Source organism: Chionomys nivalis, chromosome 14 (genome assembly GCF_950005125.1).
Source record: "Chionomys nivalis chromosome 14, mChiNiv1.1, whole genome shotgun sequence".
Lineage (NCBI taxonomy): Eukaryota > Metazoa > Chordata > Mammalia > Rodentia > Cricetidae > Chionomys > Chionomys nivalis.
The window spans coordinates 47,834,845-47,846,531 of NC_080099.1; the positions used below are offsets into that span (position 1 = coordinate 47,834,845).

The window sequence follows — 11,687 nt, forward strand, 5'->3', positions numbered from 1 at the left end:
TGTCTCCTGTCCCCTCCTCTGTGTGCACGGTCAGACCTCGGCTGTCTCCTGTCCCCTCCTCTGTGTGCACGGTCAGACCTGGGCTGTCTCCTGTCCCCTCCTCTGTGTGCACGGTCAGACCTCGGCTGTCTCCTGTCCCTCTACTCCCTGCTTCCTGATTCTGAGTTTTGGGCTCCAGGAAGGGATGCCCGACACAGACCTAGTTTGTACTTTCCCATGTGCACCCCACTGTGAGGCAGAGCAAGTCAATGCCTCCATCTTGTTTTTTCCCCTTTCACTTTTCTGGCCAACTCAGAGGCCAGTGTGGACGCTAACATCTGCGTGTCTGTCTCTGCACATATCTGTTCCTCCTGTATACAGGTAATTTTTTCTCTAGGAATACCTCAGCCTCAGTTGCGTGTCTTATTGCCCAGAGCACAGGCCACAGCGCTGACTGACATCTTAGCCTGCTTAAGATCCTGTCCCAAATACACTGCTTTCAAGGACTGTAAGATACGTATGTTTTCTTTAAAAATTCGTGTGAGTGCCTGCATGTGTGTCTACGCACCATATGTGTGCTTGATGCCCACAGAGGCCATACCTGTTGCATACCATGGCACTGGAGTTAAGGAGGTTGTGAGCTGCCATGTGGGTGCTGCGATTGGAACCAGGGTCTTCTGCAAGGGTAGCAGGTCCTCATAACTGCTGAGCCATCTCTCCAGCCCTGTAAAATATTCTTTAGACATCGGCTATTTGGGGGCATCTCTGTGCTCACCAGGCGGGCCCCATTCATCGGGGAGATGTTTTTCCTTTGCTGCCCTGGGATTCTTCCCAGGGACATTCGACCTTCGTAAGGGTTGCTTAGCTGCATGCCTTTCCTGGGGCAGGGGCAATGCCACTGCTAATGCTGAAAAGATGACAATATTGGGATTAACCCTGTGAGCACCCCACCTTCAGATAACCTCAGCTGCACGGCTCTTCACTAACAGTGGAGACAATGCACCCCCAGACTCATCCGTAGCTCTGTCGTGCTCCACATCAGGCAGCAAATGTTGTGTGAGGTTTTCTTGGGGAGATGAGCACACATCTATTCACCCCAGACAAAACTAACAGTCCACAGTAATGATTTCACTCAAATCTGTTTGGTGAGCTTAGTGTCTTAGCCAGGATCCTGCTGCTGAGAGGGGGCATCGTGACCAAGGCAAGTTCTCTCTATAGACCAGGCTGGCCTCGAAGTCACAGAGATCCGCCTGTTTCTGCTTCCCAAGTGCTGGGATTAAAGGCTTGCACTCTTTAATTTAAACCTTTAGTTTAATTTAAATTAATTTAAACCATCATCTGGCTATGACCAAAGCAGCTTTTAGAAGGGACAGCATTTAATTGAGGCTTGCTTATAGTTTAGAGGCTTAGTTGTGACATCATGGTGCTGGAGTATGGTGACACACATGCAGACATGGTGCTGGAGAAGTAGCTGAGAATTCTGTCTGGATCTGCAGGCAGCAGGAACAGACACTGGGCCTGCCTTGGGCCTTTGAAGCCCCCAGTGATGTACTTCCTCCAAGGTCACATACTCTAATCCTTTACAAGTAGTGCCACTTCCTGATGACTCAGCATTCAAACATAGGAGTCCATGCAAAGCATTCTTACTCAAACCATCACAACAGGAGCATGGGAGGATGATGGACTATACGACAGAAGGAAACACTACCACTACCGCTGCCCCACCCCAGCCACTGCCAACATCCTCTGGGAGGGGTGGGACCCATGAGCACCCCCTAACTTCCTATATGTCTTTAGGGTGGGCTTTCAGTGAGGCCTCCTGCTGGTACTCACCACAGCCAGAGTTCAAGAGGGCAGCAGAGCAGTTATGCTGTGCCAGAGGACAGGTGCCACAACAGCTCCAAGCCACCACTACACCAAGTGTTTTGAAATGCATTCCTGTTGTTGGAGGCTGTTTGTTGATTCCTGGCTGCTTAGCCCCAAAATAATCACACAGAAACTGTATTATTTAAATCACTGCTTGGCCCTTAACTCCAGCCTTTTTTTTCCCCCCCCGGCAGTTTTTGTGGTTTTATTTAAACACAAAACGTGCACGCAAGCCATCTACTCATTCTCTTCGCTGCGCAGCCTGGCGTTGGGATTGGTGACTCTGATGGCCAGCTGTGCTGCTCTTTCCACGATGGCTTTTCGGTTCTTGGAGGAAACATTGTGAGCAATCTCAGCACAGTAAGACTTGTTGCACATCAGCAGCACCTCCAGCTCCTTGACGTTGTGGACCAGAAACTTCCAGAAGCCGCTAGGCAGCATGTGCTTGGTTTTCTTGTTGCTCCCATAACCAATGTTGGGCATCAGGATCTGGCCCTTGAATCTTCTCCGCACCCTGTTGTCAATACCTCTGGGTTTCCGCCAGTTTCGCTTAATCTTGACATATCGGTCTGACTGGTGCCGGATGAACTTCTTGGTCCTCTTTTTGACGATCTTGGGCTTCACCAGAGGCCGGAGGGCAGCCATGATGCCGTAAAGGAGATCAACTCCAGCCTTTTATTGGCTAACTCTTACATCTTAATTTAACCCATCTCCTTTAATCTGTGCATCACCACGAGGTCATGGCCTATCAGCAAAATTTCAGCACATCTGTCTCGGGCTGTGGCTTCATGGCTTCTCCCTGCCTCTGCCTCCTTTCTCCCAGAATTCAGTTTAGTTTTTCCCACATGGCTAAATTCTGCCCTGCTACAGGTCCAAAGCAGTTTCTTTATTCATTAATGGTAATCACAGCATACAGAGGGGACTCCCACATCACATTCCGAGTTAAGTTTCCTCAAAGAAAGTGGACTTCCAGGTGCTCAAGTGCAGGTCATTTTGAGAACTCTGGTGGAAACAATGTCTGATTTGTTTGGAGACCATTTCTCATGTAGTCCAGGCTGACCCAGAACCGAATATGAGAGCAGTTTTGAATTTCTGGTCCTCCTGCTTCCACCTCTAGAATGTTAGATTATAGCAGGTAACGTCACATTGGTTTTGACATGTTTTGTATGTGATGCGTATTCATGCACATGTATGTGAGGTGGCCAGTGGTTGACATCAAGTGTCTTCCTCTATCACTCCCCATATTATTTTGAGGCAGGGTCTCTCACTGAACCTGTAGCTCAGCTCTGGGATTTGCCTGTCTTTCACCCACAACACTGTACCTGGCTTTTGTGTGAGTACCAGGATCTAAATCCAGGTCTTTTTGTGTTTGTGTAGCAAGCCCTTTGCCCCTTGAGCTCTCTCTAGCCCAGAGCCAATGGCCCTAAGACTGACAGATAAGCAAGCTTAGAGCTTCCAAGAGAACTTCTGGCGGAAGAGCAGGCTAAGGGTGCAGCTTCCACTGCCCTCCTGACCGTCCTCTGCTTCACTTACACCGGCCACACCTCAGCTAGTTCTGTTCTCATTCACCTCCGCTGCTGGTATTAACTGCCTTGTAAGTGAAAGCTACAAAAGTCAGTTTAATTTTTTATTTCATTAACTTAAAAAGTTAACAAAATGTGTATTTCAAATTTTATTAAACTTATTTACCTGAAATATATGTTTACAAAGAGGACAAACAGATACAGGATTTCAAGTAACTTATGGGACAGTCATTATCTGTTAAAAATATTCTTTCTTCTACACACACAATCTTTCCTTTTTACAGTATAAAAGCTAGATGCAAACTTTTGATGTAAACTTATCTCATTGTTAGCTGTGGTGATGAAGATGGGAGACATACTTGTTCACAGTTCAATTAAACGACACAAAAGCTGTTCCCGCAGACTCAGAGATGCCCGTGTCTCAGTAGGACGTGTGCTTTGCGTTCACAGTTCACTTCTTCTTCTTCCCTTTCCCCTTTTTACTGCCCTCTCCTTGCTGAAGACTTGGGTCAGCACCTCCTGTTTTTTGTGTCCTTGTTTTTAGCTTGGGTATCATTTCTGCTACATACAGCATCACTGACTTACCTAAAAACCAGAAGCAAGGTTTAGTGCAACAATTTTGGAAATAAGACATAATATGTCACTGACTTGAACATCACTGGGTTAGAAACTGGACAGCTATTTTAAAAATCAAACTGCCGAGGACTGTGGTCTGTTCAAGGGGCACCTCCTGAGCAGGGTGTAAGTGCAGGAGCAACACTGGAGTGCTTCAGTGAGCTCTTCCATCTCCAACACTAAGTCTGAACCAACAGTTATTGCCTTGACACCAGCAACTGGCATGAACCTCAACAAACTAAACACAGCAAAAATAGAGCATCAATATACCTTTCACTGAAACACAGGGCTCTTAGCCTGAAAAAACAGTAAGTAACAATGAATCTCATTGTTAGGTCCAGATTTCTCTCTCTCTCTCTCTCTCTCTCATACACACACTCGAACTACAAGCTGTGTTTTTTGCTTCAACATACCACCTACACAGCTTTGATGTCTCTTTACTGTCTTATTAGAAGTATTATCTTTCAACATTTTTAGCTGTTTTTCAAATCAAAAGGTTTTATGTGTATGTGTGTGGTGTGTGTATCAAGTTCTGGTCCTTTGAGGCAGTAAGGGAAAATGCTGAGGAGAAACACAAACCAGAAAGCATTTCTGTGTGGTATGGGATTCCTCTCTGTATGTTGTATGTTTTATTATGGTTAATAAAGAAGCTCTTTTGGGCCTATCACAGAGCAGAATAGAGTAAGGCAGGAATAACAAGCAGAGGTAGAGAAAGTAGGTGGAGTCAGTGAGACACCACGTAGACACCGGAGGAGACAGATGCTGGAACCTTGCAGGTAGGCCACGACTCATGGTAGTGCACAGATTAATAGAGATGGGTTGATACGAGATGTAAGAGTTAGCTAGAAATATGCATGAGCTAATAGGACAAGCAGTGTTGTAATTAATATTGTTTCTGAGTGATTATTTTGGGTCTGGGCGGCTGGGAAATGTACAAGCAGCCTCCGTCCACATTTGTGTGCTGCTAGGTGAGCTTTCACCACCGAGGCACTTTCCCCAGCCTATCTTCAATTAGAATCTGAAGTTTCTGGTAGCAAGTGATACTTAAGAACCAATCCATTTCATTAAAAACAAACAAGTGCACTGTCAATTTAGCCTGACAATGTAATCATTTTTACTTTAATAAAATTGAAGAATTTAGGCAGGTGGTGGCAGTGTATGCCTTATTTTGGTTTTTTGAGACTGGGTTTCTCTGGAGCTTTGGAGACTGTCCCGGAACTAGCTCTAGTAGACAGGGTTGGCCTCGAACTCACAGAGATCTGCCTGCCTCTGCCTCCCGAGTGCTGGGATTAAAGGACTGCGCCACCACTGCCTGGCTGGTAGTGTATGCCTTTAACACCCCTCCAGGCAGGCATATTTCTTTGAGTTTGAGGATAGCCCAGTCTATAAAATGAGTGCCAGGACAGCCAGGGCCCCTGTCTCAAGAAACCAAAATAAATAAGTTAATTAAATTAAAATTGAAGCATTTAAAATAAAGGGAAAAACTGAACAGCTTTAAATTAAAATATATACATTAAAAATAAAAAATATTAAAGATGATGTTATTCTCTGTTCTTGACCTAAAACCATCATCCTGTGTATGTATTCGCGCATCCGATATGTGTGTAGGCAAACACGCCAGAGGCTAACTGTGGAGTCTGTTCCTTCTTTCACCTTCACATGGGCTACAGGGATTGGCACAGGTCAAACACCTTTACCCTCTAGTCCTCTCCCAGCCCTCAGTGTTCTCTTAGTCCCTTGATCTCTACTCCTCGCCACTAGGAAACTACTGTCTTAAAAATGGGTATTTTAGTTTCCAGTCCATTTTCTTTTTCTTAAAAATATTTTTTTCAAAGATTTATTTCTTATATTTACAACATTCTGCCTCCATGTATGCCCACACGCCAGAAGAGGGCGCCAGATCTCATTACAGATGGTTGTGAGCCTCCATGTGGTTGCTGGGAATTGAACTCAGGACCTCTGGAAGAGCAACCAGTGCTCTTAACCTCTGAGTCATCTCTCCAGCCCTTTCAGTCCATTTTCAAAAAGCATTTCTATCAGTAAGTATTATTGCATATATTCATCAGTAAAGAGTAGTATTAATATTTAAATTGACATGAGCATGTCTGTTTTCTTCAATATTGCTCCTTAGATTCCATTTACTTGTTTGCTGTATGGGGCTGGAGCCCGGGACCCTGTGTATGTGTATGCCAGGACCCTGTGTATGCCAGGCAGTCTACTGCTTAGCTTCATCTCTCGATTTCTTAAGTTTTCTACTTTGAGACGAGGCCTTACAAAGTTGCTCAGGTTGGTCTTGAACTCATTCTATAGCCCACACAGGCACTGACCTTGCCGCAATCTTGCCTCAACTTCCTAAGTGCTGGGGTTACAGATGTGTGGTATAACTACCCCAGAGCCCATTCGTTCTGAAAGCTTACGTGACGGGAACTGCACAAGACAGAGGCTGCCATCTTCCTGTTTGAGCTGAACCCGGACTCTGCCTCTGTACTGAACATCACGGTTCCATTCTCTGGAATACATTTTGTTTTTCTAACACCAACAAAAGAAAATAGACTTTCAGAGAGTTATTACATCAAGGAGGTGAGTATAAAACAGTGATGAGAGACTCACATCCTACCTCCAGAAATGCGTTCAGTCCAACTGCTGAGCATACATCCTGAATCTCAGTAGCGGTAGGGTTTTCTACAGCCTGAACAGTTAAAAACAAAAACACTCAACAGCTGAGTTTTACGTGATATTACTATATGGTTGTGTAAATCATTTCTAATATTATGACCAAAACACAGACCAAACCCTACTGTCCATTTTATTAAGTCCACTTATTTTAAAAATCCTTGGGAACAACATAGGTGTGTGTTTCTTTCTCTTCCAACATAAAATATGTAAGAGAAAGGACACTATCAGTACATCTCCTAGCACCTAGTATGATATTCTGAACACAGCAGAAGCTAAATGCAAACTGCTGGTTGAAGGGAACACATACAAACATTCTACAACACCGACTGTTACCTCCTAAAGCTGAACATACGATTCCCTATGGCCCTGCAATTCAGGCATATATTCAACAGAAGTGCAAAAGGCAAGCTCATACTATATAAGCATAATCATAGTATATATTCGTCCTACTTATTTTTAGTATTTACTTATTTTATGTGCATGTCTGTGCACTACATTTGTACAGTACCCATAGAGGCCAGAAGAGTCCATGGATCCCCTGGAACTGGACTTACAGAGGGTTGTGGGTGCTGGGAACAGGTACTTTGCAAAAGCAGTAAGTGTTCTCAACTGCTGAGTCATCTCTTTAGTCCACAGCACTATCTGTAAGAGCCTCAAACTAGAAATCGAAGAAAGGAGTGTGGGATCTGCAGTTCTGCAAAGCGATACATTGTAGCAGAGAAAGTTTACACACCCTCTACTCCAGGAACATTTGGTCATGTTGGGAAACGTTCTGCTTCAAGACAACTCAAGAAAGGCAATTGTTACCTAGCAGGTAGAGGCCAGGGATGCTATCATGCACCTTAAAATGCACAGACAGTCACCTACAACAATTATCCAACTCAGAAATGTCCACAGGGGTTGGAGAGATGGCTCAGCAGTTGAGGGCTTGTACTGCTCTTGCAGAGGACCCAAGTTCAGTCCCTAGCACCCGTATCAGGAAGTCACACCCCACCTCCAAGGGATCTGATGCCCTCTTCTGGCCTTCACACGTGCATGTTCCCACACATAGACACTTACATGTATACACAACAATAAAAATAGAATACATCTTTAAAACACAAAAACTGTCAATGGTGCTGCTGCTAAGAAACTTGTGCCTGGAGCAATTAAGAGTTAAATGACACTGGGGTGTTGCTTAGCAACAGAGCACTTGCTTGACCTACTTGAGGTCATCCATTCATTTCCAAGCAACAAAACATGAAAAATTCCAGTAACAGTATGAATGAATTTCATAACTTTATAAAGATCTGTGAAAAAGATAAAAAGGTATACAATGAATAATTCCATACATAGAAAATGAAGAACCAGCCCAAGGTAACTCATGTTGGAAATCAGAACAATGCTCCCATTCATTAGTGAGAACAGGGAGGAGACAGAGACAGAAAGAATCTTCCGGAAAACTCACTTTTTTGTTTGTTTGTTTTTTGTTTTTTGAGACAGGGTTTCTCTATGTAGCTTTGGAGCCTGTCCTGGAACTCACTCTGTAGACCAAGCTGGTCTCCAACTCATCTGCCTGCCTCTGCCTCCCAAGTATTGGGATGTACCATCACCATCTGGCCGGGCATACTGTTTCTTAAATATGGGTGCTGTAACTAGTTCTGCTCTTGTATGAAAACTATTCAATTTATGCATGTGCTGACTTTTGTTAAGTTCGTTAGCTACACACCAATGAATTTTCTTTTAAAAAATGAAATTTTTTGGAGAGCATCTGGAAGCAGTTATCAAAAGTCTGTCACGGCGCCGAGATGTGTATTATCTCAACAGTGCCTGGGAAGAGGCAAGGTGGATTTTTCTCTTCGAAGTAACAGCCACATAAGACATATTCATATAAAAATAGCTAATTCTTTGCTTCAGACCTCATTTGATTATAAAACTTAAGGACTCTAAAAGTCAGGTGGTGGTGGTCCATGCCTTTAATCCTAGCACTCAGGAGACAGAGGCACACTGACCTCTGTGAGTTCGAGGCCAGCCTGGTCTACAGAGTGAGTTCCAGGACAGCTAGGGCTGTTACACAGAGAAATCCTGTCTTATAAAAATAAAATAAAATCTGTGAGATCTCTCATTTAGCACTGAGCATTTTTCTAAGCTTAAATTAGCAGATAAGCTCCAAATTAGAACTGTAACTCCAACAACCTGCCTAATCGTGCCCTCACTTAGCGGGGCTTCCACATGATGGACTAATGGGTCTACCATGGAGCTAGAGCTATACCCCATCCCCTACATCTACTTTCCAAAAGTACTAACTTGAGAGTGATTTCATACTCAAAAAAAAAAAAAAAAAAAAAAAAAGACAAAACTCAGCAAAGCTGCACTTAGTACAAACCTTTATTTTAACTCACGTTAAAATCCTGAGTCTGCATCAAGCACAGTGTGCTGTTATTGAGAAGACTGCCATAATCTTGCCTCCTTTCATTTACAAACAGGTCATTAAGAATCCCATTTCGTTTTGCAAGTGTCTTTCGTGCCTTTCTGGTTTCACCAATGTTATGGGAGGCGCTGTAAATCTTGGCTACTGTGCTCTTCACTCTCAAAGGGCAGTCGTGGCCATAACGAGGCGACCTCCCGCAAGCCTTCATCGGCCGACGTCACCCACTCACCTTACTTATGGGAATCCGCCTCCCCTCCGCTATGGTCTTCTTATTATTTAAATAAGCGGGGTAGATACAAATAAACCTGCCACAAAACACACAAAAAAGCACAGCTGGTAACTTAAGTGGTCATTTAAAGCGGACAACTTCATTGTCATCGCAGAGACATCTATTCAACACAGAACAAGGCGGCGACTGTTAGTTGACACATCGCCCGTCAAGAGTTCCCGAGGCTGGGACGCGCTCTTACACGACAAGGAAAAACTCAGCCGACACCAGCGAGCCTCTCTGAAAGCGACCCTAGAGCAGCAGCGATCGTCGCGGCCTGACTTTCTTTAACGTCAGCTCCTGACGGCAGCCACAGTCGGCCGCAGCAGCAGCGGAGCGCGGTGCACGGGGTTCGGCGGGGGAGAAAGCCTGAGCCCGGCGGCCCGGCTTCCCGGGGACCCACCTGTCCTGGTCGGCCGGGGACCTCGCGGTCGCGCAAGCCATCTCCACGGGCGTCCCCACGGCCCCGCCAGCCCGCCAGCCCGCACCCTAGATCACCAGCCGGAAGTTGACTCGGAGCTCGCAGGCCGACCGCCCTTCCGGCGGAAGTCCTTCCCACAAAGCGGCCGGCTGCGGGTTGTCTCTCATAAATTGGTTCCGGCGCGGAGTGACGTGGCTTGCGCGGCTGTCTTCTCGCGAGAAGAGTGCAGGGCGGCTGGAGACCGGACCCTCGGCGCTCCGGAGTGACCTCCGCCGGCTGCACACCGGCTCGGGTGCTCACCGGGTAGAGCGGGCCGTCCACCAAGGGGAGTCGGTGGAGTTGGGAGCCAGCTCCGGTTAGATCGTAGGAAAATGCTCTTCTATGCTCAGCTTGCTCTCGACTTGGTAAAGGTCCATTTTCAGAGCGGTGCACTTAGCAGTATTTTTGGCACTGCGCTATATAAATATAAGGGTTCGACACTTAGCTACACACATCTTTAAACTTCTGAAGGGCACACCCTAAGATTCCTGTTTTTGCACAAATTGTTCAGTCGATGAAGGGGAAATTCCGACTCTAGCTTATGGTCACAGAGTTTAGGTGACATAAAACAGAGAAACAGAAGGAAAAGGTAATATAACTTTTACACGGTACCGGAGCCTTTGCTTTTTTAAAAAGCTGAAGAAAAAGAGATAATTATATTGAATTTTATAAATAATAGCAAATTGAGAAGTATTTGAGAAAGCTTAAAGGATGAGTTATGCCAACATAAGTAATTCCCCTGTTTTAGTTTAATCCTTAGCGAACAATGATTCCTTCCCTTCTAGTATGTCTTCTACTCGAAAATATCTCCCGCTGGGTGGTGGTGGCGCACACCTTTAGTCCCAGCACTCGGGAGGCAGAGGCAGGCAGATCTCTGGGAGTTCGAGGCCAGCCTGGTCTACAAGATCTAGTTCCAGGACAGGCACCAAAAGCTTCAGAGAAACCCTGTCTCGAAAAACCAATATATATATATATATATATATATCCCTCCCTCTCTCTCTCTTTCTCACCGCCCCCCTCCCCACCCCATGGGAGGATGGCCCAGCAGTCAAGAGCACTTGCTGGTTTTGTAGAAGATCAACCTTGTAGCTCAAAACCACCTGTAGTTCCAGGAGCTCTGTCACCACCAGGCCACTGTACCTATATGCAGGTAAAACACTCATAACAAACAAAATGATTCCAAAGATGTGAGTGATCCTTCTGAATCTGCTTTCCAAGAGCGTTCACTTAAATGTGTCAGAATTGCAGAATAGGTCTGTTGTTATTATTATTGTTATTATTTGAGATGATGTGTTACTATGTTGCTCATTGTGCAGGCGGGTCTTGAACCTCTGCTTTGAGTTTTCTGGGCTCAGTCTCCCAAGTAGCTTGGATTACAGAGTGTAATAGGAAATTAAATCTAGAAACTGGTTTTGCTGAAGCGGTGTTGTGGTTTGAAAGAAAATGGCCCCCAAAGGGAGTGGCACTATTAGGAGGTGTGGCTTTGTTGGAGGAAGTGTGTCACTGTGGGGGCGGGCTTTGAAGTCTCTTGCTCAGGCTTCCCTCGGTGTGATAGTCAACTTCCTGTTGCCTGCAGGACTTTCAACTACAGGTACCACATCTCCCTGTATGCTGCCATGCACTGGATCATGGTGATAATGGACTGAACCTCTGGAAGTCTAAGCAAGCCACCTCGATTAAATATTTTCTTTATAAGAATTGCCATGGTCATGGTGTCTCTTCATAGCAATAAAAACCCCAACTTTAAAAAACCCAGTGGTGCAATGGCCCATTTGCCATGGCTTCTTAGCACCAACCATGCAAACGGAAACAAGGAGACCAATCAGTGACTAGATTTTCCACGCATAAGGGAACGAATGCCAGAGATGAAGAAGCTCGTGCTGAGCGCCT

General features: G+C 45.3%; 2 protein-coding genes across 2 annotated transcripts; both read right to left on the reverse strand.

The window, feature by feature from the left end:
- Nucleotides 1-2,039: 2,039 nt before the first annotated feature.
- LOC130886880 (60S ribosomal protein L32-like) lies at nucleotides 2,040-2,501 on the reverse strand. The gene has a single exon (XM_057789097.1). The coding sequence runs from the start codon at nucleotides 2,488-2,490 to the stop codon at nucleotides 2,083-2,085; it is 408 nt and encodes a 135-aa protein (XP_057645080.1). The 5' UTR covers nucleotides 2,491-2,501; the 3' UTR covers nucleotides 2,040-2,082.
- Nucleotides 2,502-3,504: 1,003 nt separating this feature from the next.
- On the reverse strand, nucleotides 3,505-9,880 carry Srp19 (signal recognition particle 19). The gene is made up of 5 exons (XM_057789320.1): nucleotides 9,741-9,880; nucleotides 9,299-9,374; nucleotides 6,601-6,672; nucleotides 6,401-6,512; nucleotides 3,505-3,953 (listed from the first exon to the last, which is right to left on the reverse strand). Exons 1-5 carry the CDS (start codon nucleotides 9,779-9,781, stop codon nucleotides 3,820-3,822), a joined length of 435 nt encoding a protein of 144 aa, XP_057645303.1. The 5' UTR covers nucleotides 9,782-9,880; the 3' UTR covers nucleotides 3,505-3,819.
- Between the last annotated feature and the right edge of the window lie 1,807 nt (nucleotides 9,881-11,687).

What these genes read in the sequence shown, in the direction of transcription:
- LOC130886880 (XM_057789097.1), bottom strand. Translation starts at nt 2,490, where the DNA reads ATGGCTGCCCTCCGGCCTCTGGTGAAGCCCAAGATCGTCAAAAAGAGG.
- Srp19 (XM_057789320.1), bottom strand. Translation starts at nt 9,781, where the DNA reads ATGGCTTGCGCGACCGCGAGGTCCCCGGCCGACCAGGACAG. An exon ending in TCCCCGGCCGACCAGGACAG is followed by an intron (nt 9,375 to 9,740) that starts GTGGGTCCCCGG and finishes GTTTTGTGGCAG; the next exon opens with GTTTATTTGTATCTACCCCG. An exon ending in GACTGAACGCATTTCTGGAG is followed by an intron (nt 6,513 to 6,600) that starts GTAGGATGTGAG and finishes TGTTGGTGTTAG; the next exon opens with AAAAACAAAATGTATTCCAG.